The sequence below is a fragment of the Pocillopora damicornis genome, chromosome 1, assembly GCF_964200805.1.
Source record: "Pocillopora damicornis chromosome 1, jaPocDami1.2, whole genome shotgun sequence".
Classification (NCBI taxonomy): Eukaryota; Metazoa; Cnidaria; class Anthozoa; order Scleractinia; family Pocilloporidae; genus Pocillopora; species Pocillopora damicornis.
This window is the reverse complement of record NC_142670.1, coordinates 1,242,224-1,270,000: the sequence shown is the minus strand read 5'-3', so window position 1 is coordinate 1,270,000 and position 27,777 is coordinate 1,242,224. Positions and strand designations below refer to the sequence as shown.

The following is a 27,777-nucleotide window of genomic DNA, read 5'->3' as shown; positions in this document are numbered from 1 at the left end:
ATATGACAAGAGTAGTATACGCAAATCTCGTCTCAACAACCTTCTTTATCTCTGATTCATTTAAGAGGATTTAACAAAAAAAATTTCCAAAAGGTATTGACAACTTTGACATGTGTGTTGCAAATTTAAGAAGACTTACATAATGTTGGGGATATTTTTTATCACATCAAATCTCATTTTTTCCGGGATGTAATTTACCCGATTAAGACTATATTTGTCCCATTGATCATTGGTGGCCTTTTTCAAGACAGCTAAGACAGCTTCAATATATATATTTATGGGTTTCTGCTTTACGCAATGTGCACCATGCAATTGAATGGGTTAGGGCGCGATTGCGTAAATCAGATGTGTTAGAGCAATATTGGACGTACAGTTTGATAAATGAGTCTATGATAAATGAGTTATCAATGTTCCTTGGTATTATCACATTAGGTAATCAAATTGGGGAACTTTTTAACACAAGTTTTCTGGAAACTATCATTTAGTGGACTTGAGAACAAGCGCGAACTTTCCATATATGGTAAGGGTCTTCTGACCTTCACTAGTCAAGCTGGTATAGGCGGAGGGATTCATGGGTAATCGTTGTTGCTATTCGCTTGATAATGGCGTCCTCTGAAGTTTACGAAGTTGTGCTAAGCGGCGGAGCTCCTTGGGGTTTTCGATTGCAAGGAGGCAAGGAATTTCGAGCACCTTTAAGAATTGCAAAGGTTAGTTGTTATGAAATGCCTGCAAGTTTTGCATGTCATTTTAATTAAACGGGCATTTAAGTGAGTTTGGCTGCAACCTCAAGTGGTTTAACACAAAACTGCGTCCGTTTATATCGGAGTTGAAACATAAACTAGACGTATTTACTCAGGTTGGCTACTTATTCGTGGCGCAATATTTTCTTTGAAATGCCAGATAAATCGTTCAACTACATCTCCAGAATTAAAGACCTTTGCGTAGTTATTCATAAGAATCTCGCAAACAGCGCGCTAGCTATGTTTGGTAATTCGCAAATTTCAAAGTTGTAAGAGATATTCGATACACCTTGACTGGGATTTGACAGATATGATCACAGCCTTCGCTGAAATTTTATCAACACTGTAATCATATATTCCGGATAAAAGCGCCTTGTATACTTCTTCTCCTCAAGTTTAGTAGTCTCAATTGCCGTTGCTTAGAGCAGCAATTCGGTTTTATCTGATTCGCGTTTGACCGCTACATTTTAAAGGACTTGAAACGTTTTTAGCGTTATTACATTTGGTGCATAACTGCACAGATATGTCATCGTCTTCTGGTGATGAGAGAAGTGTTACAACCAAACAAGCAACGTATACCTTTCAAAATCTATGGTTTTTATAAATTGATTTGAATTATTCCTTGTGGAATTAACAATTTTTTTTATTTGTTGATTTCGTGCTGGTTTCATGAATAGCGTTATGGTTTGCGTGGGTTTTGCGTCGGTGATCAATAATCTTCGTAATATCAAGTTCTATTATTTATTCAAGAAATTTTTCTCTGAAGTATACAACAATCTGAACGCCGTAAATTATCGTAATATTTTTTAAATGTTGTTTTAAACGAGAATTCTATTTTAAGCTCTTGCCGCAAAGAACAAATCGAATTATGCTTAACTCGAATTGTTGCGCGTGGAACAGAGTTTGTTTCAAAAGCACAATTCATGTTACGCATAGGAATTTCAATAAGCTTTTTGCTAGAAAGACTTAGATTAATTTTTATGGGAGGAACAATATACAATAAACAGCCCGGTTTCCAACGATTTCGAAACGCATCTGAAATGATGCCTCAGGCAGTAATCTGCTATCAACACAGTTTAATCTGCGGTTTGATGGTGGAGCGACAACTTTGATTGGAAGTTTAACACTAGAATTCCATTTCGTTGCAGATAATTTAGTAATACTAAGGTAATTAAATTATGACATGCTCAAAGGGGCATCCGTCAACGGCAGTCTTATTGGGAAAGTTTATGGCAATTTTATTCGCAAGCTAGTGCCCGCGCAAATCTTAGTGTTTTCTTGAACCGATGAATAACATTGTTGTGGCATGTTTTATTATTGTGGCAAACGGGATCATCCCACACATAATATAAAATCCGAGACAGCTTATCCGGCCTCAATCATTCAAGATATGTTTACACTTAAGCTGTGATTTGGTTCCCAAATATATTTGTTGATAAATTTGTATCTGATGGATTTCATTTCAAACATCGATTACCCAGTTCACTAATTAAAATTCATCTATTGCTCAGAGAAAAAAATTCACTTAGTTAATCAAATCCGAAATTAATTTTTTTCCTTTTTTCCCACTATTTGGAAGTTGCATGTGGCAGCAGACTTATGCTTCAAGAATGTTGAAATATTTAGAAGAAAATTATAAGCAAAATAAAAGATTCAGCCTTTTATTGCTCATCAGCAGTTGCATGTTAAAGTTTCTTTTCTCACAGATGGAGCCGCATTGAATTTTATTTAGGTGTCAAGTTACAACTGTAGACATGTTTTTAGAGTATTTTAATATTTATGAGAAGATTATTTAAAATGCTTTAGTTTTTTACCACTCGTCAGCTGTTGTACCTTAAGGCAAATTTTCCTTCAGATTGAACCATACAGAATTTTATTTAGATATCAAGTTATGGAAATTCAAATTTATTTTATGAATGCCTTTTTAAGATTTTAGGATTTTTTTTCAATCTCAAAAGTGATGAATATTTAAATTATCTTCTTAACTTTTATTCAATTTCCTGTATTTAGCTGGTGAGAATAGACAAGCATATCAGACAAGGGTTTTGTATTTGATATGCTATCCAATTCTCATCATCAAATCACAAGGAAATGTATAGAAACTGGAGGCAAGAATTAAAATCAGATCTTGGACACAGAGAAGATATGGGGCAGAAATGATATGTATTAATTAATCCATTTACAGGTGACACCAAACAGTAAAGCTGACACGGCTGGAATTGTGGAAGGATTATTAGTGCGCTCTATCAATAATGCAAACTGTGAAGAGTGGACACACAGTGATGCTCTGAATAGTATTAAAAAGACAGGATCTATGTTGAAAATGATCCTTTGTAGGTAAGTTATGACGCAGAACTACATGTTGCACCCTGACTATTTTTGTAATTAAAATTTATTTTTTTCTTATTTGTGTAAACTTATCAGTTGAAACATGGAAGATGAAATAGATTTGTCATGGTTTGAATTTTTCCAAAAATCCTCTAATTCAATAACACATTTCATAGTATCAGTATGCAGATTCTTCATACTGTTCTCAAAACATTTCCCATGGTGCAGATAAGGAGAATTTTTTTAACAATCACAAGCTTCTGTAGTTGGTTCTCACGACCTTGATCTGTTATTCAGAGGTGATATTGTAAAGAGAAATTATATGTAAGGTGCTTTTAGGGGTTTTTAGGGTCAAAGAAAACAAAAATTCTTCTTTTGCAAGAGAAAAAGATACAATAGAGGTTTTATGTATTCAGTCTTGTCTTTCTATATGATATTTTCTCTTTCCAATGTATTTTTGGCTTTTAATTATAAACAAAAATTTTCAGTTAATTTTTCCCTTTGTTTCCATTTTGATCATTAGCAAGATAAAAATTATTGCTCAATTAATATTGCTTGGTTGGAAGAAATTGGTTTTAAAACTCATATTTTTTAAATCAAATGGGTAAGCTGTATATTTTAGCGACTCAAAAATCAAAATGAAACTTAATTTACATAATTTGCTTTTTCAAAAATTTACATGAGTTCAAAAGGAAGGATTTTACTAAGGTTTTATTTATCATATGGTAAAAAATGTATGATTGTATGCATTATGAAGCATCTAAGTTTAATCCTTTTTTAATTGTAAGCCTAATTTTCAATTCAAAGTGAAGATGTGTGAATGATATATGGGTGATTTATGTTACAATAATATTGTGTTTTCTTACTTTTCTTATCAATTGAAGAAATTACAAATAATTTATTAGGGGACCTCTGCCTTTCTTCCTAGGATAACTTTAATCTTCTCTTACAAATGAAGCAATATTTTATGTAATCTAGAGTCTTGAAGAAAGTAGCTGAAGATATTTGAAAATTTTAATGATCTTAAAAAACCATTTGGAGATGATTATTATTAGTCATTGTTTTTTTTTTTTGGTAAGCTGAAAGCACTCTGGCAATTGCTAGACAAGTATATTTTTGACTCAAAAGTGAGATTACATGATAAATTTTTAAACAGATGGTGTTAAATTGTGTCTGCATTTAAAAAGAGATGATCTGGAGGCACATTAAAGTTGTTTCTGATATAATTTTTAAATTGGATCGAATGATTCTGGGATAAGTTAAACAGATTTTGACAACCTTCTGTCTCTCGTCTGTAATCTACTGTTTTAATTTGATATATATTGTATGTTTTAACATTTACATCTGCTAGAATGCATTTTTATTTTTTTAACCTTCCTTTTTTTCCTGGTGTTGAAACCAATCTCTCAACTGTAGGTCATAGAAATTAATTTTTGCTTGTTAAGAGCAGAATATTTGACCTTTTGCAAGTCTCTGTGAAATTGATGCCTAATTGATTGCTGATGAGGGTTTTCCATATATGGCATGTGTTGTTTTTGTATGTTATTCGAGAAACAAAGTTATTAGGTTACAAGTAGGGGTGGATAAGGGGTAAATATAGAATCCAGCTATCTGCCTGTTTTCTCTGTCTTTTCGCTGTTTAAATCAAACAGCCAGAGTGAATAATTTCTCATACATCATGGCTAGTGAATCAAGAGTTGTGACAAGAGCATCATTCAGTTTTAGCAGGTAACAGTGAATTGTGTTTTCATGAAGGATGAAATAACTGTCATGATACACTACGTGTCTCTAGTATAGTTTAGTTAATACATTGTTTTTTATTCATCCTTAAGATTTTATGATATACAGGTACATGTGGATGGCTCTTAACAGAGAGAATGTTTGCCAATAATAAACTACATTTTGGAATATTTTTAGTTCACAGCATACAAATGAACATCCATTTCCTGTGTTTTTGTTTAAAACATGGCAGTTCAGCTGTATGTTTGTGTCTTTAAAACACTGCTTGCTCACCCATGTTGGATAAAACTCTAGATTGACTCCCATTCGAAAGAGTTGTTTTGCAAGATAGATTTCAGTGTGTAATCATTTATACTTGAAGTGTACATTGGAAATTAACTTTACCTTCTATAGCTAATTTACATAAAATGTTTATCCTCTATTCCTGAATTTTGTCATTTCTTTGTGCTTTGCGAGATCTGTTTACTAGAAAGCTTTCTGTTTTTCATCGATATTTTACATTTTCAAGTTATCTTGTATAAGAATTATGCATTTAGAGGCAATCTTTCATTTGTTTTTCCATTCAAGGACATTTGCATTTGAAATTTGCATAATATATTTAATCTTCATCAGAATACATTCATTACCTCCCAATGACATTGTTATTGTTCACTAAGAAAATTTCTATTTGTACAACCTTTGCCATTTGTTGTGATCACATAACTAGCAAATTATTTTTAGACTGATCTTTAATCTAGACAAATTGTATATGTGATCCATTACAGTTAAAATCTGGTTATCAGATTGTTTAAGATATATGAGGTTCACATGATATAATTTTCAAATTTCATGTTTGGGAATTTCATATTTCATTCATATGGATTCACAACTTTGTGGCTTGTCAGACACTGAAGACTGAACATCTTTGTAACCTAAGAGCTGTGCTATAAATTTTTTTTAGGTATAAAGTCTCATTAGCTCAAAATATTGGTGCAAACAATATAATTTAATCAAGATGCCTCAAAATTTATTGAAATACATATTTAGTGATTAGATTTGGTTTTCGGCAATGTTGCTCTTACAAAAGTTATCACAATGGTATAGTGCATTTTTTAAGCAGCAAGCAGACTTACTTTTTTAAAAAAGTCTGTAATAAACTTGTACTTTGTGTTTTTTACATGAATGTTCATGTATGTCACTGCACAAAATACAAGGCCTCTGTGCACGGTAGGTAGCAGGTTTGTCATAATTTGAAAATTGTTTGAAGCTTGACACTTTGGTTATCTGTGTGTGTTCATATTTTCAATGTGAATTTCTTGTATTTGATGTTAAAAACACATGTTTTGTTATATTGCCTGAAATGATCAGCTTTTGGAATTTTTCTGTTACAAATGTGGAAAAAGTGGGAGGCTTACAGATTGAAATCAAGCATGGCTCTTTAAAGATTACTTTGGAACATAAAAGTAGGCTTGTAAATGTACTGAGAAATGAAACAAACAAGTATCATTTTCTTTTTTTATCAATTACTGTTATCAATTTAACCTAATTACATCCGTTTTCTTTCTTAATAACTGTTTATGATATGAATGTTTGAGGGTGTTTTTATAATCAATGTGTCAATTAAAATTGAAATATCCAGCCCAATCCTGTAGAGAATTTAGAATATCTCCTGAATTTATCATCAAAGGATATTTAGCATGATTTTGCAAAAATAGTAAACAGTAGTCTCCAGATAGTTAGGAAATGTGCATGCCTTTGGGTGTTTTACCAGTGACATTTTCTGTTCCAAGAAGGGAACAGGGTTTTTAAAGCAAGACAAGAGGAAACCTTTGAGCTTCAAGGAACAGATGATGTCCAAGAAAATATTTTCAAGCAAATTGGAGGCTTTTTTTTTTATCATGCTGTGAGATATTTTTTGCAATGTGTGGGGAACTATGAATAGCTGTTAAAAACTGACTTTTTTTTAGAGTGATATTATAATGAACAAACAATTCTGCCCTTTCTTCTGTAATGACAACAAAATGCTCTCCCATTTTGAATCAATATATATAATGGTGCAATATATAGTCTGAAAATTGGAGATATTACTTGGAGAATATTTAACTTTATTTTGCAATTGCACATTGGATTTGAGAAGCCTTCTATTATTTATACCAGGATGCCATTGACTAGGGTTTCTTTTACCTCTTTTCTATTGCTCTTAGTGAGCAATTGCCTCTGGGTTGAAAAGAAATCAGCTCAATAACAACTGACGGAGTTATTCTTTATGTTTGGTTAAGTTTTTGAGAAGACTTCATAAGACTGAAAGCTCATTTGGATAACAAGAACAAAATATAACAGAAAAAAAAATAAAACAAAAAATTGTTTGGTTGTTATTCTGGTATTGAGTGCTAAAGAGGAATACCTTATCGACATTTTAACCCTTAACTCCCATAAGTGACCAAGAAAGAATTTCTCCTTACAATATCAAAACAATATCAAGCAGACAAGAGATGAGAATAAAGAAAAATATCAGTTAGGGGATTATAAGATGATCCAATACTAAATCCTCCAAACTAACATCACAAGAACTGTATAGGAGATAGTAAGGAGAATTATTAATGAGATCTTGGGAGTGAAAGGATTAAAGCAGGAGAGTAATGAGAAAATAAGAAAACTATCAGCTAAGGTATATTTTTCAATTTAACTTGAAATTCTCAGAGTTAAATTATAAGCAATTTATGGAAGACAGTTATGAGAATTTAAATTTTCATGTAGAGATGTAGTGGCTTTTTTAATATAATAAAGTCTTTATTCCATCATAAGATAAAACTACATATCTTATGTTACAATGAATTGAAAAAGCTACAGAAATCTACATACATATTATGAATTAAAAGGTATATCATTACAATAAATGGAGCTTAAATATCAACCTATTTACAAATGTGTTCATAAAGCGCTGTGTATTAATTTTCGGGCGCGCGCAGCCTTTTTTCCTGAGATTGTGTAGATATGTCTTTTGGACAGGAATGATATCTTTCAGGGGGTGGCAATCCGTTGATTTTAGTTTCTTCAAAATGTTTCTGTCTTGTTTGTTTAAAAGGTTCTTGATAAAAACTGGAAATGAGATAAAACCACGTTTATGACATCGGTCTAAAAAATTTTGTACAACCGTAAGATCGGACTCAGATGCCCCATAGACTGAAAGTGCATAGCTAAAATTAGCCAAAACAATCGATACAAAAAGATGATCAATCTCTGCCTGAGAGTAATGTTCCTTTCTCAATGTTCGTAGGACGTGTAAACACTTGTTTGCTTTGACAAGCTTAGTTCTCACATGCTCATCAAATTTTCCATCACTCTGTAAAGTTACTCCTAGTAAAACGAAGCTATTACATTGGGGAATATTATTAATTGGAGAGTAGAGTACATTATGATTTTTCTTTCTAACAACCAGCTCTTTACATTTGCAAGGGTTGCAGACCATTCTATTGTCTTTACACCATGTTAAGAACTGTCCTACTAAGTCGGCAGACGGGTCACTATTCCTAGTGATAGGCGAAAGAATAGTGGAATCATCGGCATATTTAAAAAGCACAGGGCAACCATTAAAAAAAATCTCCAAATCGTTCAAAAATATATTAAAAAGATACGGTCCGCTTACACTACCTTGTGTGGTTCCTCTATTGACAAGTTTCCACTGTCCTAAAAAATTATAACTAACAACACGTTGTTGTCTTGCATAGAGGAAACTATGATACCAATTGATAATGTACGGATTTAGAGGTAGCTGTTTCAGTTTGGCAGACAAAATAGCATGGTTCTTCATAGCATGGTTTTTTTGGTGGCTTGGTAGGTGGCCTTTAGATTCGCCAGTGGCTACAGATTTTGCTTTGTTTGAAAATGTTCAGTATCACTAGGAAGTTGCTATATTAGAGTTTTATACCCAAAAATTCTGCTTCTAGACTTCATCAGTGGTTATTTGTTCCAATTTGTGTAGGTTTTGAATTTGCATCAACTTTAGTTTGCAATTTTCAGTGAAGCTGAGGTAAAATAAAACAACTCGTTTTATTTGCTCCATGTATCACCCTGTGCACTTTCAAAAGCGTTTTTGTGTAGCTCTGTTTTCATTCAATACGCTCCTCCAGTCACTCATGTGAGTAGAAGAACACCACTTCCTGATTCAAACTGTTTTCATTGTCTTCTACCTGGGTGGCAATTTATAGGTTAGCATATCTCTTTTTTTCTTGATTATCATTTTCACAGGCCACTGATTCTAAAACAAAATTTAGATGAGTGTTATTTACACAGTTTTTTTTATCTTGTGTCAGTAATAAGATTTCATTTCACAGTAAGAAAATAATTTCGAATTAAAATTGATTAATTAGGTTTCATTAAATTTTTTTTTGTGTTATCATTTTGCACCCTGTGGTCAATACTTTAAAGTTTGTTTGTTCTCCTTGCTGGGTTAACTTAGTTGTGAATTAAAATTGTGAGAAGAGGCTGTAATTGGTAAGATTACCCAAAAAAGTTATTTTCCAAGTTAAAAATCTCAAAGTGATGTGTTTGAAAGATGTAGGCAAGGATAGTTTTGTTTCAAAGCTCAGCTTCTTGCAAATTTGAAGACTGCATGTTGTGTTGGATGCAGTTTGATCTTGGTTTAGTATTTGGATGAAAATATATCAATGAAAAATCTGAAAAGGAAATGCTTTTTTAAAACTGTAAAATGAAACCATTTGTCAGTGGCTAATCAATGGTGTGTCTATGTTGTAAGACCCTATTACTCATGTAAGAACACCATAGATACTTGTAAGTCAGACTGCACCATCTCGAGTTCCCTTTATTGCAGATGGTTTACTCAATCCATTTGATAAATGTTTTTTTTTTTTTATCTTTTTTTCTATTTTTCAGAAGACCTATGCCATCTCCAGACTCTACTGCAACAAACAACAGTTTCTTCTCATCATCTTCATCAAAATCTAAAGATGACATGGAAACTGGCCGAACAGCTCACACTATCAAAGCAAACTTCAAGCCATCATCTTCAAATGAAGTGTTATCTTATGCAACAATGCCACGAGGAGGGGATAAAAAGGATTTAGACTTTCAGAGATGGCGGAATGTTGAAGAAAATAATAATGAAAATGCATTTTCTTCATACAAAGGTTTGTTTATTTAAAAAAATCATCACAAAGTAGAATGGCACTAGCTATCTTTGTAAAGGGGAACATAAAAAAAAATTCAGCCGATAGTTATGGATCTCGAAATGTGCTTCGATGGAAATAGTTAAAAGCTTTAACGAGTGGAAGGTTTGCATCAGCCAAGTGTTAGATGTGGTTACGTCAAGAATGCAAAAGTTTGGATTGTACTCACATTACGGCCATGTTTCAACCTGTTAGCCCTGTAACACCCACAGCTGATTCTCATGTAACTTCTCTCTACAATATCCTCCCACTATCCAGCAAACAGGTAATGAGAGTACACAAATGTATCAGGTAGAAATTTTCATCTTGATCTTTAGTGTGCACATAATTTTAGCTTTTCTTGGTTTCTACTGCAGATGATTCATCCAATGCAAATGAATGGAATCCTAACATTATATCAGAAGTGGTGAGACCTCCAGAGCAAATTAAGTTAGTTCATGGTATGGAGGGAATACGATCTGCATCCAGCTCCTCAACATCCTCAGGTACAGTGTTTTCACAGTGCGCTAACTAGTTGTCTGAATACATGTTTGTAGTTTGCTTTCACACCCCTCTCTTGTGAGATTTATGGTGGCCAAGAGCCATGCTCTTAACCCTTAACTCCCAGAAGTGATCAACATGAAACTTCTCCCCATAATATCCTTATATTATCCAGCAAACAGCTAATGAGAATATTCAAAGTTATCAGGTAGATGTTATTTTGATCCAACACCAAATTCTCATAACTAATTTACAAGGAAATGTGTTGCAGCTAGAGGGGAGAATTGCCATTCAGATCTTGGGAGTTAAATGGTTAAGAAAGCCAATTTCCTGTCACAGGTGAAGGTAAAGTCTGCACTCAAGCCCTGACATTTTATTTTTCCTAATTTCACTTTCCTCTTTCTTCTTTTTGGCAGAACCCAGTGCCCAGATGAGAGCACCAGTAGACTCTCGTGGATTCACTGATAAACCACGCCCTATTGGTCGAGGGGGAAGAAGGCAAGTATTTGTTGTAAATTGTTATCCTACCATAAAAAAGAAATTTATTGAATCTTTCAAAAGTCCTTTTGTTAACATTGTGTAATTCCCCTCAACAGCTATAATACATTTGTCACAAGTGAGCTGATAGAATCTTGTTCTATGTCAAAAATAACACCATCTTACTAATAAGTTTGTTTTTCTCATTTCAAGTCAGTTGGATTATGTACAGAGGATTAACTTCATGACCAATTTTTATTCTTCTTTGGTACAAAATTTGAAGTATATCCTCTCCTTGTGGTCCAAAATTAACCTTCCAATGTATACATATATGTATATAACACATTGTTTAAACAATTTTGACAGATGCTTAGATGATATCACCATAAACAGTTTGCTTATTATACAAATTAAATAAATTCCATGTTACAGTGGGCAAGTATAGAAATAGGTCACAAAAGGTGTCAAAATGTGATAAAAATGTTAATCACACACTTACATGGCAGCTCTTCATGGGCCACTTTTTTGTTCTTACCACATTTTGACCTCATCTGAGATCTATTAGTGAACAGACATACAGCAGCATGGAATCTATTTGTCTAACTCCCAGATCAAATTTGTAATTCTCCTTACTGTCAACCATACAATTCACATATTGTTCAGAGAATTTAGTATTGGATCAACTAATTATCCCCAAATTGATATTTTTCTTTATTCTCATCACTTATCTGGTTGATATTGTATTGATATTGTAAGGAGAAATGCTGTCTTGGTCACTCATGGGAGTTAAAGGGTTAATTATATGTATGTATAACTTTTGCAACATCATCATTGTGGTTATTGTTTTCATTATCATCATCATCAGCTTCAAAATATGGTGTCTATTATAAAAAGAAAAATAATTAATGTTACTCTTCCATTTTAGATCTGATTTGCGATAAAAAAATTAAAATTTCTCTTTAGCATTTAAGGGAATCCTCTGCAGCATTTACTGATTAAATCTTATCTTCATATTTGCCTCTTCTTGTCTACGATTTCATAGATTTGATGACAGAGCTGGAACTAATCAACAGTTAGTATCTAATGAAAATTTCTCTTTTTGCACCCTAACTTATGCATGCATTTCAAACTTACATAACTCAATTTTGCACTCAAAGTCCTTCGTACTTTTTCCATTAAAACAAGAAATAGTTTGTCTTATTAATAGATGTGGGTTGTATAAAGATCATTTAAAATATAGACAGAATCATAAATTGCTCTGCGAAAGTAGTTTTAGAGCAGTTTTCAACTGAGTGTCAGAAAACAAAAACCAGAGGTAATGCAGCGATCAACAGAAGATAGATCAACATCAACACTAGCCAAAGAGGACTAAAAGTGAAAACAAGCGAACTGCTTTAAGGGTGGGAAAATGATAACAGCAAAGCTATGATTATTTTGCATCTGATTGGTTGAGAGGATGGAACAAGTTTTCTATCACCAAGCAAAGTAAAGTAAAACCAAAGCAAATTCTGGATTAATTCTGACACTCAATTTAAAAATTGCTCTAGTATAGTACTATGGTATAAAATCAAGTAAACAAACAAGCTCATAGAATATATACGTAAACAACTTGCCTTGTCTTAAAATTTGTAGAAGAGGGCTTCTTTTTTTTTTTTTTTTAAGGCAAACTGGCCTTTTTGTAGTTACAGGTTGTTCTTAGAACTACTGGTAAATGTTTTGCTGCAATTTTAAACCATTTCTCTAGATTAGCCTTCATGTCATGAGCCAATATGAATTTAAAAATATATGTAAAATCATTATAACACTTCTGATAAATGACAATAAATTTCCAAAATCCACTATAATTGGGCAGAATCTTCTTTATCAGTGTTTAGTACTGTCACTAACAAAAATTTTGTTTTGTTTAAATCAATCTGATTAAAATATTGTGGTAATATAAAATGTAAAAGGGGAACTTTGAAAAACTAGGAACATATCTTCCGCGTAAAAGTAACATTAGTTTGAATTCAAACTTATTAAGCTACCTAATGAGTTCATGGAAAAATTAAAAAATGAATTAAATAGAACTAATTCTTGATTAACCATCAGTCACATTAACTCAGGAAGTGCTTTTTTAAGTGCCTCAAATACCTTTCGCAGTCCGATGCAATTCATTTTTGAGAGCACATGCAGACAGCTCACGGTGTCCCATAAGTGTCGTAGATAACATGTTAACCACTTATTTTGTCTCACATGGTATTAAGTTAACTTGCATTGCCTGGTATGTTGTGTGGATTTTGTCTGGCAAATCTTCATCTTTCTCACATCTCTGTCGCCTTCATTATTTTCATCCAGCACGGGAAAACAACATGGATCAGTGTCAGCAGCTGAACAACTGCACACCTACTCTTCCCCGAACCCAACGGCAGTTAACTGATAACAAGTCAGGGTTAATGTTGGGTTAAGGGAGGGGTAGGCACGCAGTTGCTCTGATGCAGACGTATACCCCATTCACACCAGCAAAACATGTTTTGTTAAACTGGTTTTCATTGAATGAAAATTATAAACAGAGAACTGAAAAACTTGATTTTCCATTGGATTCAAGTACTAGCTAACTTGCATTTCCAATGTGCTACATTCAAGTCAAAAATATTCGGTTAAATAGTTTCTATGAAGAAAAAAAAAATTAAACTGTGTTTAACAAAACAACTTTTAAACATCTTTAAGCTTTGGTGTGAATGGGGCAATAAATCCAAAACCACCAGCTTTACGGGCCAGTCCCTCTCATGGTTTTGATTTTGCTTCCTCCATTTTAGATTAACATCAGGGTCTATTGGCTCAGAGGACGAGTTTATGATGGCTAATGGCGATGCAAGTAGTTCTGATTCAGCCCCCTCAATGACAAGACCTGCCATGCAGCAGTTTAAAAAACAAAAGGAACACGCAGCTGTGGAAGGTAAATACTGACCTGAAGAAACAGCATAATTTTTTTGACATTTTTCGAGCGAGCGGAGCGACACGTGCGAGGGCTAGAACACGCATGAAGGAGGAGTGCGAAACTCGCGTGGCCCGCCTCGCGCGGGAAATTTGTCCAGTGTACTGTCGCTGGTGTTTTTGTGGATTTATGCAATTATCTTTAAGGCCTTAAAAGTTGCTTATACAAGTTTTGCTTGAACATGTACTTTGTATTTCAGCCTCAAGAGACCCGAAACCAATTAAAGTGGCCCCACCAACCCGTATGAAGCCCCCCAGAAAATACAGTGAAGAACACACACAGTCAGAGACGGGTAACCCCCCGCCAGGACCGCATCGACCAGTAAGTCTCCAGAAACGTTTGCTTTGATCCCCAATGAAGCTCATCGGGAACAGTTGATGCTCCACTGAGGAGGGAACATACCGCAAGTGCTGTGACGAGCTGCACCCCACAACCTTGTTTAATGGGCTTCGTTTATTTTGCGTTTTTTTTTCAGGCGAGCGAAGGCGAACGCGAGGCTTGTGCGAGGAAAGTGCGCGAGACGTGCGTGTTTCTCGCGTCCCACTTCTCGCACGTGACTCACTCTTCGCGATCCCTCCATACTTCCCTCGCAGTTGCCTCCGATTATTGTTTTGGCGACGGCAACTAATTGGTTTTGATATATTATTGACTGATCATCTGTTTTGTTTCATAGTCAATCACAAGGGGTGGAAAGTGGTACAAGGAAATGTTCAAGGAAATGCATTCAAGTGCAGGAAGTAAGTGTTGTCTTCTCAGTAAGAATTTAAAACCAAATTTTGCAGCACAATACATACGGAGATTCCATTCACTAATTTCTAGTCTGAGAGCAGGTCTTCATCAATAGCGCTTTTACAAGATATCCATAGGATAAAAACTGTTGTTCGTAAGTTTATGCTAAAATCTTTATCTCTCTTAAACCAGCTTCTTCAAATTTATCTGGCCTACTCGCAAGTGACGTTGCGAAGGGAACTGTCAGGGAACACGAAGGCGGCTCTGGTTCCTCGACTCCACCCAGGAGCGCATCTCCGTCTCCGGATTATAGAGACAATGATGTTTTTCTCAGAAAATCAGATTACGTACACGAAGAACCAGTCAGAAATAGTTACACCAGCAGTGTTTCATCACAACCTGAACCAGCGTGGTCCAGTAATGACATTGACAGGAGGGCTTCGTGGCAGCCGGGTGGAGAACGAAGATCCTCTCGACCAAGTACTGGTCATGTGCCGGCGTGGTACAAAGACATGCAAAAGGGAGTCGAGGTTCCAGTTCAAACGATTGAAGAACCAGAGTCTTACATTGTTCAAAAGAGGCCGTCATATGGTTAGTATCCTCTGTTCATCTTTCTGTCTTTTCTAAACACTTTAAACTTTTTCAGTACGCTTGTCACATTTCAACCAAGACAAGTTGGTGGTTATTAATTGAGTTGATGACGAAAATTGGCCACCGTGCAAAGTTTTTAACGCTGATGCTTCGCTTTGACAAAGGTCTACCGCTTAAAACTGCCTTTTTGCGGTTGGCTCTTAAAAAAAATCTCTGGCAAACACTACCTTAGTAAATAGTTTACGGGACCAGTATGGCGCACAGCCAATCAGGGAAGAGTATTTTGCACCAGGTGATACGAATGAACCAATCATATGGCCGGATTGGCATCCATATGACAGTATGATTCTTTGCGCGTGACTGCGTGACGCTTAGGCGTCATCTTGGATGCCTACCCAACCATATGCTTGGTTCATTCGCACCACGTGGTACACAATACTCTTCACTGATTGGCCGTGTACCTAAATATCCTCGTATACTACTCTTACGTGCGTGGTATATAATTAATGCGAACTTATTATTGTTTTCTTTCATTGTGGTAACAGCGAGTGTCGGGGAAGAAAGAAGATTCCAAGACCCTGTACCTGCGGCGCCCGCCTCAGTGAATATCTCATCCTCTCCTCGTACAAGTTACCTTGATCAGCGGAGATCTCCAGCGTCTGTGACCGTTCAAATGGAAGAAAAGAACCAACCGCCCAGCGCGTCCAGCCTGTATGAGAGCCGCTTCCGGGGAAGAACGGTAACTTGATTTGTTTTGTTTTCAGGCGAACGTAAGCGCGAGGCGGGCACGAAGTTTGAGTCACGCAGGATTTTTTCACGCCCCTCCCGTTTGCAGGCTAGTGTTTGAGCTTTTCAATGGAAGACTGTTTTACAGTTTTATTTTCGCGGTCAAGCGTGAGCAAAAATATTTAATGGAATATAAAACCAGATATTCCCAAGTTTTACTTTTACTCTCAAGGTCTTTTCCCGGTTGCCATAAAATTCTTGTGATGTTAGTTTGGAGAATCTGTCATTGGGTTAACTAATCCCTGATAGCTAGTTTGCCTTATTCTCGTTACTTTTCTGCTTGATAATGTAATGATATTGTACGGAGAAGGTCTGTTTTGGTCACTCATGGAAGTTAGAGGATTGAACTCCAGATCAGTTACGCTTGGTTCCCAATAACAATACAGGATTCTCGTAATACCTTAACATCAGGTTGCATATTCTCCATACTGTTCTTTGTACATTTCCCATGGTACTGACAAGGAGGAATAGCCAAGTATTAAGAGCTTCTTAGATTTGTGATCATTTTCTCTACTCTCATAACCTCTAATTAAAATCTAAGTTTGACTTAGGGTTAATACTGAAAGGAGAAGATGGATGCTAGTCACTCTAAAGGGTTCAACTTTTAATCTTGGCCACTTTGGGAGCCAGGTTTTATCATAATGATTCCTATTTGTGGTGGTTTTGCCAAGGTTCCGTCAAGAACTGCATCGGAAGAGCTACAAGTCAGGCAGCAGCCTCCTTCCGACGAAGAAGTCTTTAGAAGAAGAGAGGAAGATGCAGCACGCAGGAGGAGGGAGGAAGAGGAACGGAGGCGAAGAGAAGAGGAAGAATTCAGACGGAGACAGGAAGAGGAGGAAAGGTTTAGAAGGAAGGAAGAAGAAGAACGGCTGAGAAGAGAGTACGAGGCAGAGGTGGCGAGGAAGCGAAAAGAGGAGGAGGAAGCTGCCAGGAGGGCAGCAAGTAAACCTCAGTTCTTGGCGAGAGCGCTGTACAGCTTCCAGGGGCAAACTGATAAGTAAGTCCACGTGAAAATTGAAGGAGACAGGTTATGATTTATTGCCTGTAAACCATGTGAGCCCCAGCCCCTCCCCCCCCCCAAAAAAATCTTCGAACCCCTCCCCCAAAATTTAGTCCTTAACGCATTTAAGTTTTATGCACTCTTGTAGGAGACATAGTGACGGTTCTCGTTTTTGAAAAAAAAGTTATGTGTCTTATTCCGTGGCTTTTTCAGTAATGTGCATTTATGGAGACCCTGAAAGTTTTTTTTTTTTTTTTATCTATTAGGGAACTTTCGTTTAGAAAAGGTGACATAATCAACGTGCGCAGACAAGTGGACAAGAACTGGATAGACGGAGAATTAAATGGCAGGCGGGGAATCTTCCCTCAAAATTATGTGGAGGTAGATAACTTTTATCTCTTTCTCGCCAAAGCTAAAACACGCTTCAAAGGTGTTTTTGTTACCTCATAATATGAGGCACTCGAGTCGAGACTGTTATACATTTCCTTCGGTACCTTTATTCTCGTGATCTTATTGAATGATTGATCATGTTTTCTCGGTATGAATGTCGCTTCGGAGAGTTATGCAGTTTTTTGTTTTTTGTTTTTAGATCAGACCCGTCGAAGAGGAAGAAGACGAACCACAACCAGAACCCGAACCACAACCAGTTCCAGTCCCTCAGAAGCAAATTCCGCGCGTCCAAGTTGTACAACAACGCGCGCAGCCGCAACAGCATCAGCCTCCAACTCACGCTCAACCGCAGACCCAGGCTCAACCTCGGCCACCTAGTCAGCAAGTGACGCAGTCTGTGACTGTAGAAGGGGAGGGTCGGCTGAGGTACACCTTTAAAGCAGAGAGTATGAGAGAACTTCCTTGTAGTAAGGTATTGAATTAATTTCTTTATATTAAATTTTTTCTTCCCAGTCAAGTAATTTCCAAACGAGTGTCGAAGGGAAATCCTGAATTACTTCGGTTTTGCTTTACCTCGGTTCCTGATTGGCTAATAAAATCACGCCACCCTCTTAACCAATGAGATTCAAAAACCAACCGCGTCTTGGTCACTCACATTTTCCCGCGTTTTGTGCAGTTTGCTTATTTTAATCGTGAGTTCTCATTGGCTCTTTTTAATACTTTAGTTTGATCTGATTGGCCAATGTGGGGGGGGGGGGGGAAGCGGTACTTCGATTTTGCTTTGACCGCAGTCAATCGAAACGAGTTTTATCATTTCCTTTCTTTTCCGCATTTGGTCTAAGTGGACTGACCAGACAATATGTTGTCTTCCAGGGAGATGTCATAGCTTTAGTGAGGAAAGTAGACGCCAACTGGTACGAAGGAAGAATTGGTGATAGAAAAGGCATAGTACCATCAAGTTACTTAGACGTTTTTAGCGAACCGGAAGTTAAAGGTATGTTTGTTCTTGAAGAGGCAGCTCACTATGTCAAATTTTTTTGTTTTAAGAAGTTGGGGCAGGTTACTATACATTTTCGTTTGAATAAAATACGGCTGCAAGATGTTTGGTGGAAATCGGATACAACAGTGAATATCGTCGCGAGGGAAGCTCTCACCAAAATTCGTCAAGCCACATACGATTAGTTTTTGGAGCAACAGTCAGTTGGCTCTTGAATTTAATCGGGAACTGCTTTGGTTTTGCTTTTCTTCGTTCTATGATTGGTCAAAAAAAATCACGCCACTTTATCAACCAATCAAATTTAAAACTAAACCCAGTCGCGTCTTGCTTGACCGCGTTTTCCCGCGCTGCTGGCTGTTGACTTATTTTTACTTTGATTTCTCATTGACTCCTCAACCAATCAAATTCAAAACTAAAACCAGCCGCGTCTTGGTTGACCGCGTTTTCCCGCGCTGCGGGAAGTTGACTTATTTTTACTCTGATTTCTCATTAACTCCTCAACCAATCAAACTCAAAACCAAAACCAACCGCCTTTTTGTTGAACGCGTTTTCCCGCGCTTCACACAGTTAACTTGTGTTTACTTTGATTTCTCATTGGTTCCTCAACCAATCAAATTCAAAACTAAAACCAGCCGCGTTTTGGTTGACCATCTTTTCCCGCGCTTCAGGCAGTTGACTTATTTTTACTTTGATTTCTCATTGGCTCCTTCTGATGTCTCTTTATTGTGATTGGTGGTTCAGATTTTTTTGGTTTATATTTTACTACACTCAATGGACATGCGCTCCATTTAAACATGTTTGGTTGAAAAAGCATCACGTCCGCTCTGATTGGTAAAGCTGTCGTTGCGTACTTCAGTATTTGTGTTTGGAAAGTTAGTCAAAATTGAAGACAACCCTAAAGATCGTTTGGGATTGTTTATCATTAAAATGAGCTGGCAGTTAATCTTTTAATCATGACAGACCGGACGTTTGTTTGTGGTATTCACGACTGCTTTCTTTCATTTCCCTGCAGTCATTCGTCAAGAACAAGTGCAACCAGTTCAGTCAGTCCGTGTGGAGCAGGTAGTAAAATTTTTTTCATGTCAACTTGTAAATTCTCCTTGCTGGTTTCAATAGCTGTCTATGAATTTTAGTTGTGAGAATTTTTACGTCCGTGAGGACGCGATTTCTGAGGAAGTTTGTCACCAGTAAATTGTTTTTAAATGTTAGGAACCGGATTTTGGAAGACCAGAACCTAGTTATGATCACAGACAGCAGCAGTCCAGAAGGTAAGGGTCGGAAATCTTCCAATTCATGACTTATTTATGGTGACGGAGAATACCATGTTGAGGTTTCTTTTTTATTTGGTTCCAGTTCCTCGGGGGCTATGTATCCAAGCCAGGCTTCTCCTCCCAAACACACGCAAGTAAAGTACATCGAGGAGCCAGCGGAGCCTCGTTTTAGTTCTGGTGGTGTGGTCGCGCACGCAATAATTGATGAGCCAATCACAATAGGGCACGAGCAAGGAGAGAGGTATGGTAATACCGCCGCTGTTACTGCCTATAGGTCAGCCTTCGACACATGTATGTTGTAACACAGCGCCCTGAAGCTGGTGAAGTGATTGAAAGAGCGCGTTCCAAGATCATTATTGCGGTTTACTCTGTTTCACTGTTTTTCAGGTATCGTGCTTTGTACAATTACGAACCCATAAACGAAGACGAGCTTCGACTTGAAGAAGGTGACGAAGTACTCGTTCTGGAAAAGTGCGATGACGGATGGTTTGTAGGCACATCTTCAAGGACGCATTCATTTGGAACCTTTCCTGGCAACTACGTTGAGAAAGTCCATTAGTGGTGAGTTATGCTAATGTTTGATGGAACTTTCAGAAAATTCTGGTAGCTACATTTCCTCACATTTTTCATGTGCTTCGGTCACCATTGCCTCTGTTTAAACTTCCAGGCGACGGCCATTTTAGTGGTACACGGTTGATCTATCGGGCGCAGCCAACCAGAGATTAGGATTTCCTTTGCAAATTAGGCACGAGCCAATTACATGACCGGATTAGCATCCAAGATGGCGGCTCAATTTGTCACGCAATCTTGTCACTTTTACCATTCTTTGTCACCGTTCTCGTTGTCATGTGTTTCGCGCCTGTTGACTCGTAATTTCCTATTCTTATTAGTGTTTCCTTTAAGTGGTCCACAGTTATTTCGCCGTTTCCAATGTTGACTCGTTTTCGTGCTCTTTCCTCTGGTTCATGTTTACACGAGCTACATTTTTAAGGCGTTATCTTCTGGTTACGGTTTCCCCGCTGCGCGTCTCGTCGCCCTCTAATCTTATTTGAATATTTTTTTCAACCTTTTATTTTCGTTAAATAATCGCTCTCCGTCCTCTGGGGGTGACGACCCTGGCATTGAACAAATAAAGCTATTCGTTTTGTTTTTAGAGGGAGAAGATCAGCGTCGAAACAGTGATGCCCTACCCTCTCTAATGGGAGCTATGGCAGAGCTGTTTATCAAGACCACGCCCATGCTATACAACGCCCTATAGCTATCCGTCCGAGCTGAAAAGATAACACTTTTATTGATCATGGTACTCTGAAGTTTATATGGATTTTATATATATTTTGAGAATAAGTTGCTACAAGATGGGTTTATCTTCTAGTTCCGTTTTTGTCATGAGAACTGTTTTCTATCCCACATTTGACAACTTTTGTACAGAGCTTTTATCACCAAATTAACAAGAAGTGTAACTACCTCCAAAAGTATCGCAACATGAGTTTGTCAGACGTTGCACGTTTGCGACACTCAAGTCCTGTTTTTTTTTTTTATTTTGTTGCTCTTAATTCCATAGAAAATGAGGCTATTTTAATCACACTTCTTAGATACACAGAAGGAATTTGTATTTAGGTATTATTATCAATTAGGTATGATAGGAAAAACAATGGTTTTTTTTATAACACTTTAGAATTAACCCTTTTAATTCCCATGAGTGACCAAGACAGAATTTCTCCTTACAATATCAATACAATATCAACCAGACAAGTGATGAGAATAAAGAAAAATATAAATTTGGGGATAATTGGTTGATCCAATACTAAATTCTCCAAACTAACATTATAAGAATTGTTTGGTTGACAGTAAGGAGAATTAGATGTTGAAGGGTTGATGACGGTATCCGAGTGACTACGCACCTACCCCTCCCCTAAACCAACAAAAGTCAACTGATACCGGGAGGGGTAGGTATGCAGTCGCTCAGATACTGACATTGATCCAAGCCTTTTTATCAATTTTCGATTGACCAAGAAATGGAGAGGAGCTTGATTTTTTAAAATTATTTTCTCTCATCTGTACTTCTTTCCTTAGTGTAGATATTGCAAAGTTTCCAAAATAGCGACCCCTGTTACTTGCTTTAGATAGTTGGGCTGACCAATGCACACACTCTTTCCCCAAAACTTTGTCTTCCAATGGTGAGCAAAGGCCTAGGAACAAGATCTTTTGTGACGTTGTTTTCATGTCACAGAGTTATGGAGTAGAATTACAGGGGAAAGCCATAAAGAATTACATGATGCAAGTAATTAGTGAGTTGTGAAAAAGAATTTTCCAGTTCTTTGAGTCCCTGCCAAGGAAAGTTCTTTTGTAGACGACTCAAACTAACCCCGTACTCTGCAATGTTTAGAATTGGAAAGGAAATGATGTAGAACTCAGCATCTAAATCTCATTTAATCCTGTAACCACTAAGATGAATAAGCAGCTAATTTCTTTAAACATTATCACCCTTGATTCAGACATTAAGGTCATGATAATAAAGGAAATGATCGCGTTCTCAGGAAGCTCTTGATTGTTAGACAATTCTCGTGCCAACTAAATGTGTAGAGAACAGTATAGAGAACTTGCATACTGATGTCAGTGTGTGTAGGGTTAATTTCAATGCGATCTGATTTCAACCTGCTATATTGTTTACAGTACAGTGGATCTTTAATAATGAAATACAATGTTGCAAGTCACTGCATGCGATCAATTTTAACAACAATAACTCTGCATCACTTTTAGGAAATAAAAGTCTGATTTTAGAAAATATATTGTCATTCAGTATTCATTGCAGCCCAACAAAGATGCACCAACATCTTAAATTTGTTCAGTGTTTAGTTTTTATAGTCACACCTTATAAAAAGCAGAACAAATTTCTATCCTGACTCGTTCCCGTATACAACATTACCCAAAACACTTTGCGCTTTTGCATCCGGACTCGACCCAGTTGCCTTTGTAGCACACGGCACGTCAGTATTAGAGGTTAAAAAGAAATGGTTGATACGAAGGAGAAAGAGAAAAACCGACCTTACCCATAACACTTTTCGCTACCGTGCGGACGGCGAAATAAAGAAGACTGGGAACCAATCAGTCTTCCTACTCCTTTAATGTATAATGGCTGTCTTACAACAGTCGTGGCCCTCTTAGATTTAAACGCCAGGATTAAGTCAATCTGCTTATCTGACAGTGACTTCATATTCTGTAATAAAAAATAGCCCATGTCCTTTGCACCAGCTCGAAATCATCATTGACTTCTCAGGTTACGCTTATGTCCACAGGAGAAAGGAACGTTACGTGACTATTTGACGAAAATTCTGTCACGTCACGCGCAAAGCATGACCTATCCACCACCTTGCAAAAACCTACAGGTTGCTAACGGATGTTATTTTGCAAAATGTGTCCACTACAGACATAGCTGAGTCTATACAACCATCGAAATTCGAGTGAGAGAACGCATCACCGCAAGCAACCAGCAGCGGAGAGTTACACAACGCAATGCATCCTGGAGAACCATCAACACCGCGTGACACTTGAGAATACCGCCATCTTAAACAGCGACTGTTCACGGGTTCTGGAAGGTCGGGAAGTATTTGTTTCACGTGTGATATGATAATCTCTTTGACATCGTTCATGTCCATCTCTAAATGTTCTATTCCAAATGGCACGCTTGTGTGTGCAAGGAGAGATGGGCCTATGTCTTCGGGATCTGAAAGATAGATTAGAATGTTGGCAATTTTTGTAGTTCGGTGTACACCAATGCCTTTCATCCGGCCCCGCGCGCACTTTATCAAAGATCTAACAAGGGCCGTATATGATAGCGTAGGCGGGGCTGTAAAAAGCCGTACGGACTCACAAGCTACCAGCCAAAAGAAAAAAATATGCTGTACAACACTTATTGACTGAGTAAGGTCAGCCCGACAAGAAAATTTTGGGCTCTCGGTCATGACACATGGACCTTACTGCACCTGGTCTGTACATCAAGACCTCAAGCCAAATATTTTCCCGTCTGGCCATCCCTCTCAGTCAATAAGAACGCATTACTTCCTTCGTGCATTGGATTAAATGAAGTATAACTATATATTAGTAATGAATATTTTCACTTGCGAAAGGAGCACATGAAACGCAACTTTGGCGGATCGTTTTCTGTTAACGGGTCAAACTACGGTATATGAGCTGGGGGGGGGGGGGGGGGGTTGAATGCTTTTGTGGATATCACTGTTTTTGTTCAACTCCTCTCTTTAAAACTTGACATCTTCAAGTAATGAGCGTGGCTTCTCAAAAATTACATCGTTCAAGACCTTTTTTAAGGTTTAAACTCATTTACCTTTCCCAAATCTTTTCCTCGAGTCCACGGATAAAAACCGTACACACGGACTGCCTGTTACATACTTGGAACACCACGGCACGTCAATTTTGACTCCTTGTTCAAAATACATGGCTACGGCATACCGCGAAGAATACTGTACGGCTTCCAGGAGTGAGCGTTGGCTCTCGAGGAAATCTTGAATGGAACCTTTCAGGTTTAAAAGTTGTGGTGTAGGAATCGTTACAATAACGGAATCGAATTCACTTGTGGTGTCCTTGAGGTCGGTCACTAGCCAGAGTTTTGCGCTTTGACTGATGTTTTCTGGGTTTTCAAATCTGTTTATTGCAGTGCAATGAGTTTCATAGAAAACGCTGGATTCTGAAAAAGTATAGAAAAATAAACATTAACCCTTTAACTCCCAAGATATTATTGTTACTTCTCCTCTCTAGCTGATGGACATCTCCTTGGAAATTATTTACGAGAATTTGGTGTTAAATCAAGATAAAAACTTCTACCTGATAAGTTTGAGTATTCTCACTACCTGTCTGCTGGATAATGTAAGGAGATTATGGGTAGAGGTTACATTTTAATCACATCTGGCAGTTAAAGGGTTAAGTGTGTTTCAATATTGGTTGCAAATTTGTCAAAATATGCTGGACTAGGTTGAAAGGTAAGAATTTACCTACAACTTTTTCCATGACAGTTGACTTCATAATATTCTTAATCTGCTTTAACCTTTTAACCCCTAAGAGTGACTTGCATCTAATTTCTCCTTACAATATCACCACTGAATCACACATTAATGTCATGAGAATAAAGGAAATGATCACCAACTAAAGAAACTCTTGATTGTTGGACAAATTCTCCTTATCAGCACCTTAGGAAATGTATAGAGAACAGTATGGAGAATATGAATGTTGATGTTAGGGTGTAAAGGGTTAAACACTCTCAAGTGTTTACAGAGTATCTCAGGAAAGTTTGTTGAACAACTTAAGTTGTGAGGCTGATTCGGATTTTCACTACAGGGGGAGGGGCAGGCTTGATTTTCAGCCTGTTTTGAGTTCAACAGGACAGAAGGCCTCCATTGTAGCTGGAAATTGGGTGAGGTCCATACAGGGACAGAGAAATATGCTTAAAGAATACCCAAGGAAAATAAAAGCCTTAGGCAAACTAGCAAAAGATGCACAAATTTGGGCAACAAAATTGAGCCATGAAGTACTGATGCAATAAATCAGACTCTTCCACTTTTAAAAAGGAACAGTTCCCCCTTATTTTAAAATCAAATAATATTTGAACTTACCTGAAGAATTCAGAAAATGTTTGACTATGGAATTCATCCCTGACGGTGCTGTAAAGTTTTTCATTCCTTCCTTTTTGTTTTCTCCTTCTATGATTCCATTAAATGGTACCAATACTTTTGCTGATATCAGTTCCTGATAGAAACTAGAGCAAAAAAGTTTTAGTTTCAAAACTGATCACTTGACAAAGCTTTTAACAAATTTTCCTCATTTTTGCGACAAAATTTTGATGACTCCCATGAGTCATTAAATTCTTGCACATACTGCTAAGGTAGAATCACGGGCTGCCTGTTTGTTCAAAATCTGTAGAAAACGTGTTTAAAGAGAACTATTTCATGCAATACAGTTATTCAGTCAGCACAGTAACTATAGTCATCCAAGGCTTGAAGTAATGTTTAAAAAACGAGCAGGAGTGTTTTATCGGGTTTAAAACCACGAGGCGTAGCCAAGTGGTTTTTGACCCGATAAAACACGTGCTGCAAGTTTTTTGAACGGCTTCAAAAACATTCTTGGAAAAGCATGTGTCAAGAGAACTCATAACAATTATGCTTTTGTGAACGTTAGAAATTAGCATACGATGATGATGTATTGTCTAATATGCCTTTACCAGATTACTGTACAAATGGAATAGAGAATTTTTCCAGATGTGTATTTCACAACTGTACTATTAATTTGGTGCAAAAGTAAATTTACTGTGTGAAATTTGTTGAAAGAACATTAAATATGTTCCCACCATTTGTTGTGTCAGTTTCTGTGTTGATAATTAATTAATATTCATAAGTCACGTGCAGTGTCTTTATATCTGATAAAACACCGCATACTAATAAGGATGAGGTTTACCGATATAAAGTCACTGCACGTGATGTATTATCTACCATTTGATAGGTTAATGGGCTTATGAATTATTAATGAGTTTTTGAACAATAACAAAAAACTCACAGAGTGCACTAAAGGATCATTTCCCAGGGATATCAAAGAGAAAGGGGAAAGTTAACCTCCCAGTCCAAGGGATTATTGAAGCCACTTTGTATTGGAAAACCTTCTGCTAAGATTCTGAGTCAAATAAAAAAGGAAGTTAAAGCCTAATTGTCTTCCATATAATTTCTTCCCATGAGAACTGTTCTTAATACGACTTTCTCCATAGCAAAAAAATGAGGATCACCTATCAGGGCGAGGGGGAGGGGGGAGGTGGTTGGGTAGGGAATAGTCCAGTCTGCTTAAAGGGATACTATTAGGGGAGTATCACCCTGCAAAATGCTCAAGGAAGTTGGAAAAACACTGCCGTGAAATTTGTTAAGGGCAAGGTCAGGATGGTAAAGTGGCAAATGCTAATGTATTTGTCACTCTGTCAAGGCTGAAAATTAGACTCAGGGTGGCAGGGGTGCAGATTGTCCTGGTGGAGGTAGAAAGACCACTGGAGATTGAAGAATTATTCAGAGATGTGGTACACTTTAGTTAGGGGTACCATTTAAGGGTTTCAGTAACTTTTTCCTTATGCTGCTCTTGATAGTGTAGAATGTGGCTATGCCTGGAAAAGGGGCTGGAAGGCAAAACTCAGACTAGAGAGCCTGCTTGAAAGCTGATCAGACAATGGTAAGAGGTCTTCTCAGCAGCAGTAGACTATCTGTAACTGGTTTCTATTAAACCCCCTGCCATACTTGGTATTACTGATTCAAACTACCCTGCAGCAAATAAGGATTACACAGCAAATATGGCAGTGGACTACATTAGCTCTTGAAAAGCTATCAATACTCTTTCCTAGTATTTCACCATTCAGCAAGTTCAAGGAAGGGGCTTCATATAAAAGTGAATATGGATCCAGGCTATTCTATTCCAATGGGTACCTATTTTAACCCAACGGACCCTAAGGTTGACTAGCATCTAATTTCTCCCTACAATTTCACCCCTGAATCTAACATTAAGGTCATGAGAATAAAGGAAATGATCACCATCTAAAGAAGCTCTCGATTGTTAAACAAATTCTCCTTGTCAGCACCTTAAGAAATGTACCGAGAACAGTTTGGAGAATAAGCGCACCAATCGATGCTAAGATGTAAAGGATTTATTTCCTGGTGTGGTTATGCAACAGCCTTCCATTCGAACTAACTGCCGCTAGACATACTATTTACTCAACCTAAGAGGATGTGAAAGTCAGTGTACCTCTCGTGAGATCTGTAATAATCCGGTGTCGCTGTTACATATTGTGCTCCAAGATCCACGGTACAGCGTGAATCACTTGCGCTTCTGTTGGTATTCATTCTCCCCCCTGCTCCGCGAGATTTCTCCCAGAAAGTGATATTCAACGCATCCTTTGGAAACTTTCTGCGCAGCAAGGAAGCTGTAACTGACCCTGTTAGCCCTGCACCGACTATGAGTAATCGGTGAGGCGAAGGCATCTTGTTATCAGCGCTCATAACAATATTGCTCTGAAAAATCAATTATTTTGAGCTTGGTTATGTTGTATAACAGTGCACGAAAAGTCGTCAG

The 27,777-nt window shown here is 37.2% G+C and overlaps 2 protein-coding genes across 5 annotated transcripts; one reads left to right on the top strand and one right to left on the bottom strand.

Moving 5' to 3' along the window:
• Positions 1-460: 460 nt before the first annotated feature.
• On the top strand, positions 461-22,455 carry LOC113669404 (uncharacterized). 4 transcript variants are annotated; one of them, XM_089207098.1, is made up of 20 exons: positions 461-707; positions 2,926-3,077; positions 9,681-9,934; positions 10,330-10,458; positions 10,870-10,951; positions 11,973-12,002; positions 13,726-13,865; positions 14,104-14,225; positions 14,578-14,641; positions 14,826-15,224; positions 15,770-15,963; positions 16,682-17,007; positions 17,277-17,391; positions 17,600-17,872; positions 18,274-18,394; positions 19,410-19,459; positions 19,607-19,665; positions 19,751-19,909; positions 20,056-20,229; positions 20,823-22,455. In XM_089207098.1, the coding sequence occupies exons 1-19, from the start codon at positions 603-605 to the stop codon at positions 20,225-20,227; spliced, it is 2,946 nt and encodes a 981-aa protein (XP_089063224.1). In that variant the 5' UTR covers positions 461-602; the 3' UTR covers positions 20,228-20,229; positions 20,823-22,455. The 4 variants fall into 4 exon arrangements, with proteins under 4 accessions (XP_089063224.1, XP_089063230.1, XP_089063246.1 ...); XM_089207104.1 differs by lacking the exon at positions 11,973-12,002 and having other exon boundaries at positions 550-707; XM_089207111.1 differs by lacking the exons at positions 461-707; positions 2,926-3,077 and adding an exon at positions 4,639-4,796.
• Positions 22,080-27,757, bottom strand: LOC113669419 (renalase). The gene is made up of 4 exons (XM_089207320.1): positions 27,451-27,757; positions 25,293-25,435; positions 24,011-24,370; positions 22,080-23,392 (listed from the first exon to the last, which is right to left on the bottom strand). Exons 1-4 carry the CDS (start codon positions 27,702-27,704, stop codon positions 23,049-23,051), a joined length of 1,101 nt encoding a protein of 366 aa, XP_089063446.1. The 5' UTR covers positions 27,705-27,757; the 3' UTR covers positions 22,080-23,048.
• Positions 27,758-27,777: the final 20 nt, after the last annotated feature.